This window comes from Camelus dromedarius, chromosome 4 (assembly GCF_036321535.1).
Source record: "Camelus dromedarius isolate mCamDro1 chromosome 4, mCamDro1.pat, whole genome shotgun sequence".
Taxonomy (NCBI): domain Eukaryota; kingdom Metazoa; phylum Chordata; class Mammalia; order Artiodactyla; family Camelidae; genus Camelus; species Camelus dromedarius.
In genome coordinates this window covers 7,875,785-7,891,138 of record NC_087439.1, presented here as the reverse complement: position 1 = coordinate 7,891,138, position 15,354 = coordinate 7,875,785, and the positions used below count along the sequence as shown (strand labels likewise).

Sequence of the window (15,354 nt, the reverse complement as noted above, 5' to 3'; positions counted from 1 at the left end):
GATTTCAGGTTCTTGGCAACATTCTTTTACAAAAAGTGCAGAACCAGCAAGACTGAGCATGGGAAACAGAGCACAGGGTTAGAACTAAAGGAACAAATTCAGAATGGAAGCAGATTGGTTCTTTGCTGTTGCACCATCACTCTTAGAGATTCTGTAAACACTAGGGGAGACAGAACAGCATATGATGGTTCTAGCTTAGACAGGGAGGCATAAACATCAGCAAAGGGAAAGACCATGTAAGCGGTCAAGGGAGACATCTTGGAGGATTGAACTTCTGAGCTGTTTGGAAGAATGAACGTGAGGATGAAGGGAGATGTAGCTCCATCAAACATTGGGGCGCTGGTTTGTTAAGAGCTGGGGAGAGAGTTGAGGCTGCAGGAGAGGGAAAGAATATAAGTAGGGGATTCTGCTCCCTCCAAAGGGAAATGCAGAGCCAAGCATCATTTCCTCTCTGCTGCCTTTGTGTCTTTCCAGCTGTCTATGAGCAATCCTGCGAGGCGTACAGGCACCAAGGCAACACAGCTGGTTTCTTCTACATCGACTCAGATGGCAGTGGTCCCCTGGCACCTTTCCGAGTGTACTGCAATGTCACAGGTAAGTGTACAAAGTCCCCCCTCACGCTTCATGTCGTGATGTGATGGTGCAGAGCAAAGGGAAATCCACAGGAAGGGGACACTTGTGTAAATACAAATTTAAAGGACCAACTTTGGGGAGGGGTCTGGCAAATGGCATTCAGGTAAATAATCAGAATTAGCAGTTAGGTTGTTTTTCATGATTGAATTGAAGACACCTTGTTGATGATGGTTTTGATAATGTTCCACTGAACCAAGAGTTAATTGTCCAGCATTTTTCTCCCGCGCTTGCCAAGGACACTTCTCTCCTAAAGGTCAAAAGCAGAAAAAAGAGGAAAATAGCCAAACCAACAAAAACCAATTGTCAAAATCAATAGGAAACTCTGACTCAGGAAGTGAGAAAGCTCAATGTGGGTCTGGCCCCGAGGGCTGTGCGATTCCCACCTGCCCTCTGAGCTGCAGTCCCACATCTGTGAAACGGGAATGGTACCTCCAACCTCCTGGAGCGGTGAGATTAGACAGTTACATGTCTTGGAGCAACCGGCCAGGGGAATTATCCAGTAAGTGCCTAACAACAAAAGTGGACTATTTCTGTCTTCCCTGCCAACCTCATAATATCTTGCCACTTCTTTCTAAATTACGTAAGGACATAGTAAGAGTCAATTATTATGTAGGGTTAGAAATAGCATGTGATCACTAATTTATTCTACAAAAAAATTCCACACCCCAAACCTGATGTAACAGTTATTTAAAAATACAGTATGCGAGCACTCTCTCCACTGCGAGTATTATTAATCGGCACATACAGGTTTTTTGCCTGTTTGTTTTAAGCACTGGCCTTTGAAGATGCCGGCAGAATTGTGCAATGAAGCAGGAAAGTAGGGGCCTCTTAAGGATCTTTGAGTCCTCAGGACCCAGGCTTCTCTGCAACACGGTGACCACACCCGTGTAGCTCTTTCTGTAGCCAGAAAGGGACCTGGGATATGCAGGGAAATAAGACAGTCATTGTCATTCATGAGGTGGTAATATTGGGGGGAAAAAAGTGCAATATCACAGGTAGAAATGCGGGCAAATCATTGCCAAAATGGTGCTTGAGGACACTTGACCATTTGCTCATCTGAACACAGAGGGCCACATTTTTCCTGCAGAGAATGCTGGTGACATGGAATTGGATGCCATTTCATTTCCGTGATACTTTCTCTCTCCAAAATGTATGCTCACTGCTTCTCAATAGCCCTATAATGTAATTAGAAATTGTATGATTGTTTTCTTTGCAGGGTCGTGCTGGGCACTAATGTCCTATACACCTATTCAGGAAGTGGGCTCCTAGGTAGATGTCCGTTACTTTCAAAATGTAATTAACATAGGGATCTTGGGGAAATCATGCTAAAAAGAGACCTCCCAGACCCTGAAATTCTAATTCAATCAATGCACCTTTACTGAGCTTTACAAGTGATTCTGATGCAAATTTTCCCTGGTCCACACTTTACAAAGAAATGGAGGGAGCGATCTGGTTGCAGAATAAGGCAGAGGAGACCAGTGCCCGCTGAGTGGTGGGTGTGAAGATAACAGCAGGACTAGCGGTGATGCGTAGCAATTCCTCAGCCTGTTCCGTCTTTGGGAACTGGACTGAGAATTGACAAATACCATCCCTTTTAATCCTTGCAACAAAAATCTGAGGCAGATATGTTTTCACTCTTATCTTACATTGAAGGAAAGGGAATGTGAGAATTTCATGACTTGCTTGAGGTAATAAATACTGGGTCTAACAGTCAAGGCTCAGGAAGCCAACAAAACCTGGTGCAGTAATCACCTATATCACTAAAACATTGATTGGATAATTTGAATTGCACATGTTTTGCTTTAAATGGTGATTTTTAATGAAAAATAATCCATGATAATTATAGAAAATGTAAGGAAAAAAGGAAAATATGAAGAAATGTTAAATTCATCTTATAAACCATGATCCAAGGATTGCTATTGTTATTTTATTGTTAGAATTTCCTTGGGAATTTTTTTTTCAATGCACGTATCTGTGTGCTTTTCTCTGAATGTGTCCTTTTCTAAATACATATTTTGACGTTATGCATTTAATAGACAAACATAGACATGGCCTTACATCATGAAAATATATTGTGAAATTAAAATATATACATTAAATATAGCTTCAAATTTAACTCTCCAACGTAATGTAAGTATATTGACACAGAAGGTCTGGCTGAGTCATGGAACTCTCTGCCTCTCTTTGGAAAGACTTCTCTCAGGGTTTATGTTTGCTATTTTGTCCAGGGATGGCTACAGATGAATATTTACTTTTTCAGTAGGGGGGAAGGAATTAGGTTTATTTATTTATTTTTTAGAGGAGGCCCTGGAGATTGAACCTATGACCTTGTGCATGCTAAGCATGAACTCTATCACTTGAACTATATCCTGCCCCCCGAATATTTACTTAAGTTGCTGTTTTGCTGAAGTGATCTCAAGGAAATCAGGACCTCTACATTGTGTCCCGGAGTTGACAGGCTGTATTGTGCATAACTGGAGATTTCTTTTAAAGATGCTCTTCTGGTCATATGCAATTGCGAAGTATGTAGGTTTTTCGGTTTTGGTTTTGGTTTTCTAAAATACTTCTAGCAATAAAAGCAAACCTCTGTGTAGGCTGAAGTATATCATTCCCTGTATTTAACTGACAAACATTTTTAGTACATAAATATGATGCTGATCAAATACATATTTTTATTAGTAAATGTTAAGCGTTCTTAAATAGGAGTGACTTACGGCACTAGGAAAAGTGTGGCAAAGTGGTCCAGGGAAGAGAGTGATGGAGGAGGGAGGAGGAAAGAAGGGAGAAGAGAGGAGGGAGGAGGTGGGAGGGAGAAGATGGCCCAGGAAGACTTGCTCTGTGTTTAACTCCAGTTTATAAAAGCATGACACTGTTGTTCTCTGCACTTTTCAAGGGCATCACTGGTGTAATAACGCGGGCAGCGTAAGCAGCGCTGGGAGGCAGGGCGCCTGGGTTCTCTTTCTCTCTGCACTTCGTGCTGCTTGGCTGAATGCTCCCTACAGGGCTGTGCATCTCTAAAATAGAGGTCTGGGGCCAAGGGGTCCCACACACCTTCCTCATTTAGAATTCCTCGAGATCATCTGAGTATAAAAGGAAAAGAGGATATTTCTCCTCAGTCTGCAGACACTTGCAGGTGAATGTCGTGAGGGTGAAGGCCAGGTTTTAGTCGTGGAAAACTGCACTTGAATCCCAGCTGCAACTCTCTTTATGTTGTGCCCCAGGGGAACATTAGCTCCCCATTCCTAGAGGTGAGGCTGTACCTCACCCATCCTGGGAGATCTCAGTCTGTGCGTCTCGCCTGCACAGGGTGATCCTGGGGGGATGAGGTCCCCAAAGCCCAAGGAGCAACTACCCGCTTTGATGTAAGGCAGTATGATCTCTGCATGGGGACAGCAGGGCGAATTCTGGGAGTAACTAAGGGGGTGGTTAGGCTCATTGAGGAAGTGGACGGAATGTTGGCCTCCACGCCCAAGGCTGGGTTCTAGGTCACTTCACCATGGGACTAGGGGTGGCAGAGAGGGAAAGCCCAGCCTCTGGAGGGAGGACTGAGTGAAATGGATGAAAAAAAGAAAGAGTAAATTTCCTCGGGGATACACATCGGCCTGCTTTCACCTGCCTATCAGTGACTCACAGTTGATTTCAGCTCAAGATAATTTGGTACGTTGCAAGCACCAGGCAAACTGCAAAGGATACAAAGTTGTGTCTGCATTAGGAGCTTTGGGCTTCTGTAACAATGTTCTGCAAATTGAGTGGTTTGAAAAAACCCAGAAGTGTATCGTTTTACAGTCCTGGAAGGTAGACGACCGAAGTGAAGGTGCCGGCATGGCCACACCCACTCTGAAACCTGCAGGGAAGACTCCTTCCTTGCCTCTTCCAGCCTCTGGTTGTTTGCTGACTCCTTGCGTGTTCTTAGGTTGCAGCACCAGCACTTCGATCTCTGCCTCCAAGAGGTTGCCTCCCTGCTTCCATGTGACTGCACTGTAGGTGACCTTTTCCTGTCATCTCTCTATGTGTCTTCTTCTTATAAGGACGTCTGCCATGTTGGATTTGGGTCCAACCTAATGGAGCATGATATTGTCTCAGTGATTGCATTTGCAAAGAATCTACTTCCCATTAAGGTCACATTCCTAAATACCGAGGGTTAGGGCTTTGGGATATCATTTTAGGGGGCACAGTTCAGCCCATAACAGTATCATTTCAGCCTCCTTCATGGGCTAATCATGGGGAAGACACAGCAACAGGGGAAATATAATGTGCAGAGTGTGTTGGGAGCCCACAGGAGGGTCACCTAACCCAGCTTCCCATGAAAGAGACATTGGGAAGGCAGGTAATGTCTCTGAGACCTGGTTGGAGCATAGGAGTTGGCCAGAAGAAGGGGCAAAGGAAGACATTTCTAGGAAGAGCAAATGAATGTCAGGACCCAGGTTCTGGGTCCCTTGAGCCTGCATTTCTATGGGGGCCACCAAACTCCACGATGACTTGCTAGTTTAGGATGTTGCAGCAAAGCGTGTTACAGCTCAGTGGTATAGCTCGGTGTTACAGCTCAGTTGTGACAGCAACCTGGATCCAGGCGAGAGACCAAGCAGCACTTGGAGAGTTGGAGAATTCAGGTTTATTACGCCACTGGGCCCAGAGGAGTTAACACTCCAAGCTCTGGACCATGTCTGCAGGTTTATACAGGCTTTTATAGGCTGCCAGTCTAGACTTTGCAACATTTTGTAACATCATATGCAAATAAGGTATAACAAAGATGACTAATTAGGGACAAACTTTGTAGAAATGGACCAATCAGGAGTGAGGAAAATGGACCAATCAGGAGTGAGCTCCATGCAAATGAAGCACTACAAATGGACCAATCAGGAGTTAGCTCAGGGAACCAATAGAATCTTAGGGGTAGGTTCTGCTTTCCTAGAAGTAAGCCGTTTCAGAGTTTAAAAAGCAAGATAATGGTGCTGGGACAGGGAACCAGATGGTGCTGGCAGAAGAGTAGTGGCCCTACCTGGGGGTCTTGTCAGTCTTTTTCATGGGGCTTCCCATCTCAAGGACACTGCCAAACTCATGACACTGAATGACTAGAAAAGAAAGAATAAAATTGACTCGAGTAGGGATAATAAGCAAAAGCTGTGGAATGTCTATAATCTGAACTCTGGTTTCCCAGCAAGGAAATCTGCTGGCTTAATTCCAGGGAAAAGAAGGAATGGTTTCATCATAGGTGATTTTCCAGCCTGGCCAATGGTGCAGCTGTCCTTGAATGAAAGATGAACAATTTTCTGAGCATCAGCAGCAAGACCCTTGCTCAGATCGTGCCGGGACTTAAGCACTGTCCCCCTCTTTTGGGGACTGGAGCTGGTTGATGGATTGCTCAAGTTAGGGACTGAACATGCAGGAAGAAATTATGTAAGGGGATGGTACTAGGGACCTACTCACCAAGGGACTGTGCCCACCATCAGGACTGAAGAGGTGAGAGGAGAGACTGTTGTTAGAGTGGGAAGGATGACAGCACTTGGAGAAGATATGCCTGAGACAGTTGTGACCTCCTGTGTTGGAACAGCCAGCAGGGAGCTGGGGGAGTAAACTCAGTCTCTCCTTAATCTATGGGTGGAAACCTATGTCTTCATCAAGGAAATTCAGCTAGAATCAGAAGACAAGTGCGCCTATTCGTGTAATGCCTTTAATCAGCCCTCATGAGCACAGAGAAGGTGGCAGGAGGGTAGCAAGTACATCTGGTGGGACAAATGGACGATATCTTGTTTAAAAAAATTATCCCAAGAAGCCTGGGGAAAAAATGATTCCAGTTCATCAAGGATCAAGGAGGGTAACGAGGTGGGAGCTGGGAATGAAATCCACAAAGCATGCAAATAGACGCGGCAGGAATCATTAAACCGGTTCCAGCCAGAAGCAGGGAGGGCCTCCCTTTGTAGGTTCAGTGGAAGTGAGGTTAGGGTGGATGCAGTGAATGAGAGACTCAGAGAGCTAACTGATTGTACAAGTTGATGTCACTCAAGTGATGAGTGATCAAGGGACAAGTAGGCAACTCAGAGAAACTGTGACATACCGAAATGGAATGTTCTGTTTTTTAACACACATCTGGGGACCTCTGGGCCCCATGCTACTACCTGGTGGTAGAAGTCCTTGGGTCTGAATGTGGACACTTTCAGCAGTTATGTGAAGTCTGTGACCGTCCTCGGCTACGTCAGTCTGGTTGGGCAAGTGGGGAGAGATGCCTTTGAGACCACAAGGAAGCTGGTGGGGGGGTGCTCAGAATTGTGTTGCTGGGTGAAAATGCATGTAAAGTAGCCTTGCAGGATGAGTGAGATGCCTTCAGGGAGTGAGAGAGTTCTGGGTACTGGGATCGATACAAAGGAAACAACAAGAGTAGAGAAAGAGCAGGACGTATTAAGTGGTTGGAATTAGTGAACATCTGAGGTGCCTGCACAGGAAGTGTGGGTTGACGAGACAGGAGACTGGTTTCTCAGCTGTTTCCTGCTCTCCCTGGTGCAATGGTTAATTTTATGTTTCCACTCGGCCAAGTCATGATGCCTGGATGCTTGGTCAGGTGTTATCATTAATGTTTCTGGGATTTTTGTTTGTTTGTGTTCTGTTTTGCTTCCTTTTTAGATGAGATTAACATGTAAATCAGTGTACTTTGAATAAAGCAGATTACCTTCCACAGTGTGGTGGGCCTCATTCAATCAGTTGAAGGCCTTAAGAGAACAAAGACTAAGCTCCTCCAAGGCAGAAGGAAATCTGCCAGCAGACTGTCTCTGCACTTGAACTCCAGCTGTTAGCTAGGTCTCCAGCCTGTTGCCCTACCCTGCAGATTTCGGACATGCCAAGCCTACACAGTCCTGTGAGCTAGTTACGTGCTGGCAGAAAATACAGATTTTTTTTTTTTTACATCCTGTTGGTTCTGTTTCTCTGCAGAACCCTTTCTAATACACCTTGCATCTACTGTTTGTGTGCCCCTACTCTGTGCTCTCCTGTCGTTTTCTGAATATTTCCACCATGACACTGAGCACACTGCATTATAATCGCCCATGTTTCCTTGTGTGTTCCCATGGGGCTGTGAGGTCCCTGTTGGAAAATGAGAAACAGAGCACCAGGAATTCCTGAATCTACTTTTACACACTCTCTAATGAGCCCAGTGTCAATGCAATGCGAGAAATCACAGCCAATTTAAAGATTAATTTGTACCTTTCTCCTTTCCCCCACCACCTTTCTTTCTACCTTTCTCCTTTTTATTACTAAACGAATAACGATTTTCATTAAGCATTGTAAGTTGTGTTCAATAGCCTTCAATAATTTCCCTTAGACAAATGGCCTGTCCCATTAAATCAGCGACAGTTGGGAACTACTGGATATCCTTTTAATGTGCACTCTTAACTAGGCTTCGGTCATTCCTATCATTTGCAACTTATTCTGCAAGTCCAAGAGTGAACAGTGTCCTACTGCTCTTCATTGCTTCCAGAACCTTCTACCGTCATCCAGCCTCCCAAATCCTTTCTTTTCTTCAAATGTAAGGATGATGTGCAGGAGACATGCATGTTTGAAGTCACCTTGGCATTCACATTTTAGTGCTGGTTCCTTCCAGATGGGTCACCTTGGACAAGTCATTTGACATTTCTGGGTCTTGGTTTCCTTATCAGGAAAATGGAGATGATAAAAATGTCTGCCTTTCAAGATTAATCTGAGGAATAGGATATAGATGCAAAGTTCCTACATGGTCATGAAATAGGGTAGCCAGGTCTCATGGTTTAGTATTAACCATGTTCTCTTTTCCTCTCACTGCTGCCTACTAGCATTAATACCATTTAAAGAGCCATCCTGGTCTTAGAAGAATGCTATTTCCTCTTGCCAGAAGTCAGCTTTACTCCTTCTGCCTTGCTGTGAGATTTCAGAGGCTTTAGGAACCTGGAGGGAGTATTTCTGACGGGAAGCTTCTAGTGTCAATAAAGCAGAATTAAAAGGGTGAGGCCCCCTGACAAGATTTCCCTTAGAAGGTGACACTGAAACTCATTCTACTCAGTTTGCATTTTGCCATTTTTAATGTCAACAGGACACCTTGTCAAGATGTGAGGAGATCTTTCCCAGCCACGCACTGTTTTTCCTCTGCGCAGTACCACTGCGTATTGATATGGTTTGTCTAGAACCACTAACAAAGACACATTTATTTCTTCTCTGGATGGATACAATGTCTGTTTCATCTTTCTAGACCTGTGCAGGGGTCATTAGGGATTGCAAGAAGTTTTCAAGGAACGTTTCATCAAATCTCGAAAGCAAACCTTGTCTTCCCTTCTCCGACAGCTCATAACCCGTCTGCAACCCCCCTAAAAGTCCCCGCATCTCCCACTCTTGCCACGATGATTCTCTGTTTCTCACCCCTTTGGCAGCTGACTCTGTTTTCATTAAGACTCATCAAAGCATGCATAATGGAGTAGGCTGGGAAGCTGCTGTTGGAGTCTCGCCAATATTCCTGCACATAATTGTGCCGTGTGATTGCAGGTAATAGATTCTCATCCAAGTCATTGACAGAAAGAAATGTGTCCAGTTAGGTCTCAAAGTCTTCCATCTTGCTTACCAAAGTTGGAGTAACGTCAGTGAGGGCACAGTTAAGGTGTGGGAAGCACCAGGGTCTATCCCTGTATTGGAAACAAGAGTTCCCCAGGACATAACGGGGCCACTCACTTATGGCCACATTTATTTCTCCCTGAGCATCTTAGTACATTGTTAATTTTCGGCAACTGTATTTTACACCAAAGAGAAGTCAAATTCAGCTGTTGATGCAATGTGCATTTGTAATAAAGTTTTGCCCTCGTATCTCCTATTGGCTGATTTCTACCCCTAACACTCCACTTCTAACACAAACACCACACACACACACACACACACACACACACACACACACTCCAAAAGGAAGTACTGGCTTCCATTGCCCTGCCAACTTCTACGTGGACAAGCTGGGTTCGAGTTCTCAAGTGTGTTTGTTTCTATCATCAGTTGGGTCGCCATCACTGCAAAAGGGCTGTTGTCAGAAGGTTTTCACTTGCTTACAGACTACATAACATCACGCTGAATATCTGCTGGGCACAGGGCTAGCTCGAGAGACATCAGTGGGGAGTAGCTGTAATATTGTTCTTTTGATGCAGATGTGCTAATGGGGCTGGTAAGTTATGGGAAGAGGATTCCAGCCATGGCCGTGAGAGCTGAGGCACTCACTCTGCCTGGACTTCTTGTCAAAGGGTCTAAAGCATGGGAGGCCACTCTCCTCCATTTGAATCAATTCACGCTGGTTGTCTATTCTAGCCAGGCACTGACAAGACACTGAGAATCTAGAAGTGAGTATGATAGGTTCCTCCAAGTCCCCAGAATTCATATTCTCACGTCCTTGTGGTAAAAAAACACCCAAGTTTTCAGCCTTCCCCGGTCTGATTCATAATTCACCCAACAGCAAGAGTGGTGTTTTCAAAATAGCCCTGGCCATGCCTCCCCACCGCCTTCTTCTTTCTACCTGTGCAAATTCCAAGCTCCTCATTCACACCTTACAATTTCTGAAGGACACGGTTCATGAGGATTTATGCCTTCAAACGCGTTAGTTAGAAGCCTCAGAATAAAGCCTGGGACTAGTCACATCCTCCAAGTGATTATGCTTATTACCTATTATAATTATTTTCTGTGGGGCCACAAACAAGGCCCTGGAGCTGCTGTGTTCCGTTTCTCTCACTCTCAGTGGAGGGTGATGAATCCAGCTTTTTGTGATTGGCAGGTAGTCAATTAAATGAGTGTCATCGGAGACTGTGTCACCGGAGACCAACTGATGCAGAGCAGGTGGTGAAGGCAGCGAGGCTCTCTCTCCTCCTTCTCTCCCCTCTTCCCTTGGAAGCAGTCCGCTGACCACCGGCAGCAGGCTCAGCTCAGTCCGGGGAGGAGCCCCCAAGCTGTGTCTCCCGGTAGCGTGAGTGTCCTTTCCTGCTTGAGACTCGCTCATGGGTGGCTTACCTGCTGTGGCTCACTAGCAGCTTAACCAGTTGGACGAATACTGGGATTGTTGCTTCGATTTCAGAGGGACAATTTGCTTTCTGTAAGTGAAGTGTTTTCCAGAGGACTGTTTTGGGCTGAAGAAGATGGCAATTCAACAGTTTAGAGAAGGGAAGCTTTTTTTTTTTTTTTTTTTTTTAATGTCCCTCTTCCTGTTTCCTGCATCGCGCTGTAAGCTGAGGTGTGCTGACCACTCAGGGCTTCCTTCTGGCTGGTCTTGGGAAGAGGATCTGCTTGTGTGGAAAGTCTAGGCTCTCAAGTGGTCTCTCTGGACGAGCAGCAGACGGCATAATCTCCTGCTAAATTGGGTCATTAAATAAAACTGCTAAGTCATAAAGCTGTAGCACTACCCTGAAATTAAAGCATTGTCACCTTTGAATTGCCAAGAATTTTAACAGGCACTTAGAGAAATTGCCTTCACACACCCGTTAGCACATCCAGTTGGTTCCAACCACAGTGGATGGGAACAGAAGGCTCAGGACAAAGGTGGGGAGCGTGATCGCAGTGTGACTTTCATTCATTTATTCACTCATTCACAAATTCACCAACTCACTCCTTGAATTCCTTTATTAAACTCCCATCCATTCACTCATTCATAAATTCGCACACTTATTTACTTCCATGTTGACTTTTTCATGTGTTCAGCTTCTTTCATGTTTATTCAGTCAGCTATGCAGTCGTCCTTGTCTCTGCGTGTGTGTGTGTGTGTGTGTGTGTGTGTGTGTGTGTGTTTCTTTTGTAGGAACACATGCACGGATTTGCTGGAGCAGAGTAGGAAGGTTTTGAGTATTTATTACATGCGAAGCATTCTGTCAAGCACTCTTATTTTCCTCCAAATTTTTATTCCGAAAGGTCCACACCTACGGAAAAGTTGCAAGAATACGGAAATGAGCATCCAATCAACTTTCACTTAAATTCTCCGAATGTTAACATTTTGCTCTGTTGGCATACATTTGTGCCACATCCGTCTCTCTTTCTCTCTCTCTCTCTCTCTCCTCTTGTCTTCCTCATATAAAATGGTTTTTCTCTGTCTGAACTCTTTGAAAGCAAATTGTAGACATAGTGATCATTTAAACCTTCGGACTTCACTTGTATCTCCTAATAAAGACACTGTGCTAGACAACCAAACACTAAAACTGCAACAAGAAAACAAACATCACTTCAGTTAATGTTATCCAATATATAATTCATCTTGTCCCCGCGGTGTCTTTTCTAGCTGTGTCTGTTTGTATATTTTTATTCATATTTCAAGCAGTGTCCCCACGTGGGATTCACTTGTCATTTCCCTTTGAGTCTCTTTTAACGAGAAGATCTCTTCCTCTAACCCACTTATTTAATTTGCTTTTCATGACATTAAGTTTTTGAAGTGTACAAGTCGGTTGTTAAGTAAGTTGTTCCATATTTTGTTTTGCTTTTTCTGGATTATTTCTTCATTGTTAGAATATGTTGGCAAAAAAGTCTCATGGGTGATGTCACCCCTCAAGAGGGACAGGCTGTCAGTCTGTGCCATGCCCGGGAGTTCCCCATCACTTGGCTAAAGCAGTTCTCTGCATCATGAAGGTGATTTATGCTCAGTAAATTATCTGTGGTGTTCTCTTTAGACACTGAATGCATATCCTGTTCCCCAACATTTCTTTCCAGTCCGTTAATGATCTTGACCTAAGTTATTACCCTGGAATTTGTACAATGTCCTTTTTTCTGATTCTATCATTCCTTCTCCATTTATAACTCTTCTCCACATTCTTGTCTACAGAGGCCTTTGTTTCTCACCTGGCCTCTGTTTTCCCTTGTATCAGTGGAAGCTCATAAATTATTTCACTTTAAAACATTGTTACGATGATCATGATAACATATTGATGTTAAAATTGTCTCACGTGTAGCTAGGAATGGTCCCTTTAATTCTGCTCCTATGTCTTTTTCCATGACCCCATTCATCTTGGAGCCCTTCCATGCTTCCTAGCACGAGATGTTCCAAGATGTTACTTTGAACTTTCTCTGCTTAGACTCAGACTCAGGTATTTTCCCAAAGAAGCCTGGTTCCTTTGTGTAGCTAAAAATTAAGATCTAGGTGTTTGGTTTGTTTATAGCTTCTTGGCCTTTGGCCAGAACTAGAAAATGTGTGTGTATGTGTGTTTAAATTATGAGTTCGTATGTTTATCCTTAATGTAAATCTAGCACCATTAGATGTTTTTCACATCATTCTATCTTCCATATATATTTTTCCCCTCTCACAGTGAGAAAATATCCCAACAACATCAATATAGTCATGAATTTATTCTCTCCTATAATATGCACCAATAGTCTCAGAATTGTATCAGCCATACCACTACTGATAATTAGGTAAAGTTTAAGATTCACTTGAATTTTAACTTTTGTTCTTAGAACACATCTTAAGGATGCATAACTAGACGTAATATTCAGAATACTGTATTTTAAAAAGTGACTTGAATTATTTTTTTCTCCCTTGTGGTTATTTTATCTATTTAATATATAGTTAGGCTTTTGGTTTCTGTTTAATATTCAATGTTGAGATTTGCTTTTTTCATCCTTTTGATATAATTTTATGTTTTAACTGTGTAAAACATTTTCGTGTTACAGAAGTGGTTGACAAGGGACATCTTCCTCTTACTCCTAATCTCTTCACTCTGTTCTTACTCATCTCCTCTAGAGAACCATTTAGTTTATCCTTCCTTTGTATGTGCCTATTTTTCCTTTATTCCTGCACAAAATGTAGCAAAGTCTTTTGCACCTTGATTCCTGGAAATCATTCTAGATGGGTTTAAAGAAATCAATAGTATGTGGTCTTTATTACAGCTGCATAGTATTTCACTCTATTCCATTAGACAGTTGATAGATATTTACATTGTTTCAGTATTCTGCTATTTACAATAGTCCGAGCTGCACAGCAGAATTTCCAGTAGATACTGAAATATGGTTTATTACAATGTATCACTTTCCTGCTGAACTCAAGAGCTGTCACTGAAGCAAGTAAAAATCTTGGGAGTCTGCTGGGTGTTGACTTCACTGGTAAGTGGATACCTCCTGCGGGCCAGATGTTTGACATCCAAAGATTTATGAATACAGTCCTTCCCCTTGTAGAGCTTCCAGTTTCGCAGGGGGTCTGAGTAAACAAGTGATTGCAATAGCGCCTGAGGGAGACAAGCACAGGATGGCGGTGGAGTTTGAGAAGGCTTCCCACCGCAGGTGATGCTGGCAGTTTCACTGATACTGTAATGAACTCCAAGGCAGAGATGTCAGCTGGAAGAAAGGTGAATAACTCCACTCTCCTCGTTGCACTTTGCTTTCATCTGTCACCTCCAGAACCAGAATGTAAGACCCATGAAACTAGAGTCAGTAGACTCACGTTTACAGAAGGCTTGTCTTCTTTTGTGACCTGGCGAGGAGACATGAATGCTGGGTTTCCCTTCTTAGGACTAAGTCAATCCCTCGGCAGTCAGCTCACTCCCTTATGAGTTCAGTCTCGGCTAACTCAGCTCTTCTAAACAAAGGATGGCAGCTACGATTGATTGTGTCCTTGTGGCCCAGGTACTAGGTTACATATATTGTCTTAGAGTCTACCTCATCTAATCCATATGATCAAGTATCGAGTAGAGATTTGTGCTTTGAGAAAACAGAGGTTCAGAGAGGTTAGAGAGTGTGCCAGCATCCCTCCGCTGGTGACTGACAGATGGACTGTTTGGATTCCGGGCTGTGTGAGCACCCAGGTTTTCCCTCAGAATGCGCCAAAGCAGTGCCTGCCCCAGAGATGCTCCTGAAGACCTCACAAACTGTCTCACAGCCACAGAAACCTCCTCCACCCGCCTCACAGCCCTTTTCCCTTCAGGTGCCTTGGATTGGCACTCCAACTTTCCCCTCTTGCCCTGCCTGGGAAGCAGGCACACTGCCCCTGTCCACAGGGTCCCCTCTGCCCTCACGTGCTGCTGCCAAGCTGTCAGCTTCTTTCCCAGGACCCTCTGTGAACATCCTGAGCTTAAAGTCCAGCGTGGCACCAGCCTTGTGCCCCCACCATCTCCTCCATGTCTGACTTCATGTTCTGCACCCACTAGACTTCCAGCACTGTTTCCTTGAATAAGCCTGTAACTCAGAAACCAACCAGCACCATGTGGGAAAGTGAAATCCATTCAACCCCAACCCAACCTCCAGCACCACCAAAATCATAAAATAGATTTCCCCAGTCATTCTTTCCCCAGTGATTTTAAAGCAAGGAAAAAGAAAAATAACCCCTCAAAAAGGTACATAAAAAGTAAAAGCTCGAGCGAAGTAGCAGAATAAATCATGGTCAAGTAGGTTGTCTGGAAGTCATAAAGTGTGCGGTCCAGGTGAGCAGGTGGAAGGACGGCAGTGGCTGGAAGGGGCCCCTGCCCCCCCCCCAAGCTGCGGTGTCTGTGTCCAGCTAGTGCACCGTGCAGAGTGGCCAGACCGGGAACCTTAAACTGGTAACACTCCCTCCCCCCAAACAGCAGAAGCCCAGACACTAAAAGCAGTTGTGTCCGCAGTGGTTTTAGCAGGCGCAGGGGAGCCTCACCTAGGCAGCTGAGTTGAGGAACAGGGGAGGGGAAACAGCCCCCGTAGGAACTCTGGAGCCTTTTCAAGAAGGTGAAAACTGTTTCCACCTGTCATCTCCCGACCCTTTAAAGGTTGAAAGGAAGTTGGCACCGAGCCCCT

At 44.3% G+C, this 15,354-nt stretch overlaps 1 protein-coding gene across 1 annotated transcript in view; it reads left to right on the top strand.

Annotated features, from left to right (window-relative positions):
- CNTNAP5 (contactin associated protein family member 5) overlaps window positions 1-15,354 on the top strand; it is a 741,033-nt gene that overhangs the window by 491,719 nt on the left and 233,960 nt on the right. Inside the window, exon 12 of the mRNA XM_010979356.3 lies at window positions 475-594. Coding sequence (XP_010977658.3) covers window positions 475-594 — 120 coding nt within the window. The remainder of the gene's footprint in view (window positions 1-474; window positions 595-15,354) is intronic.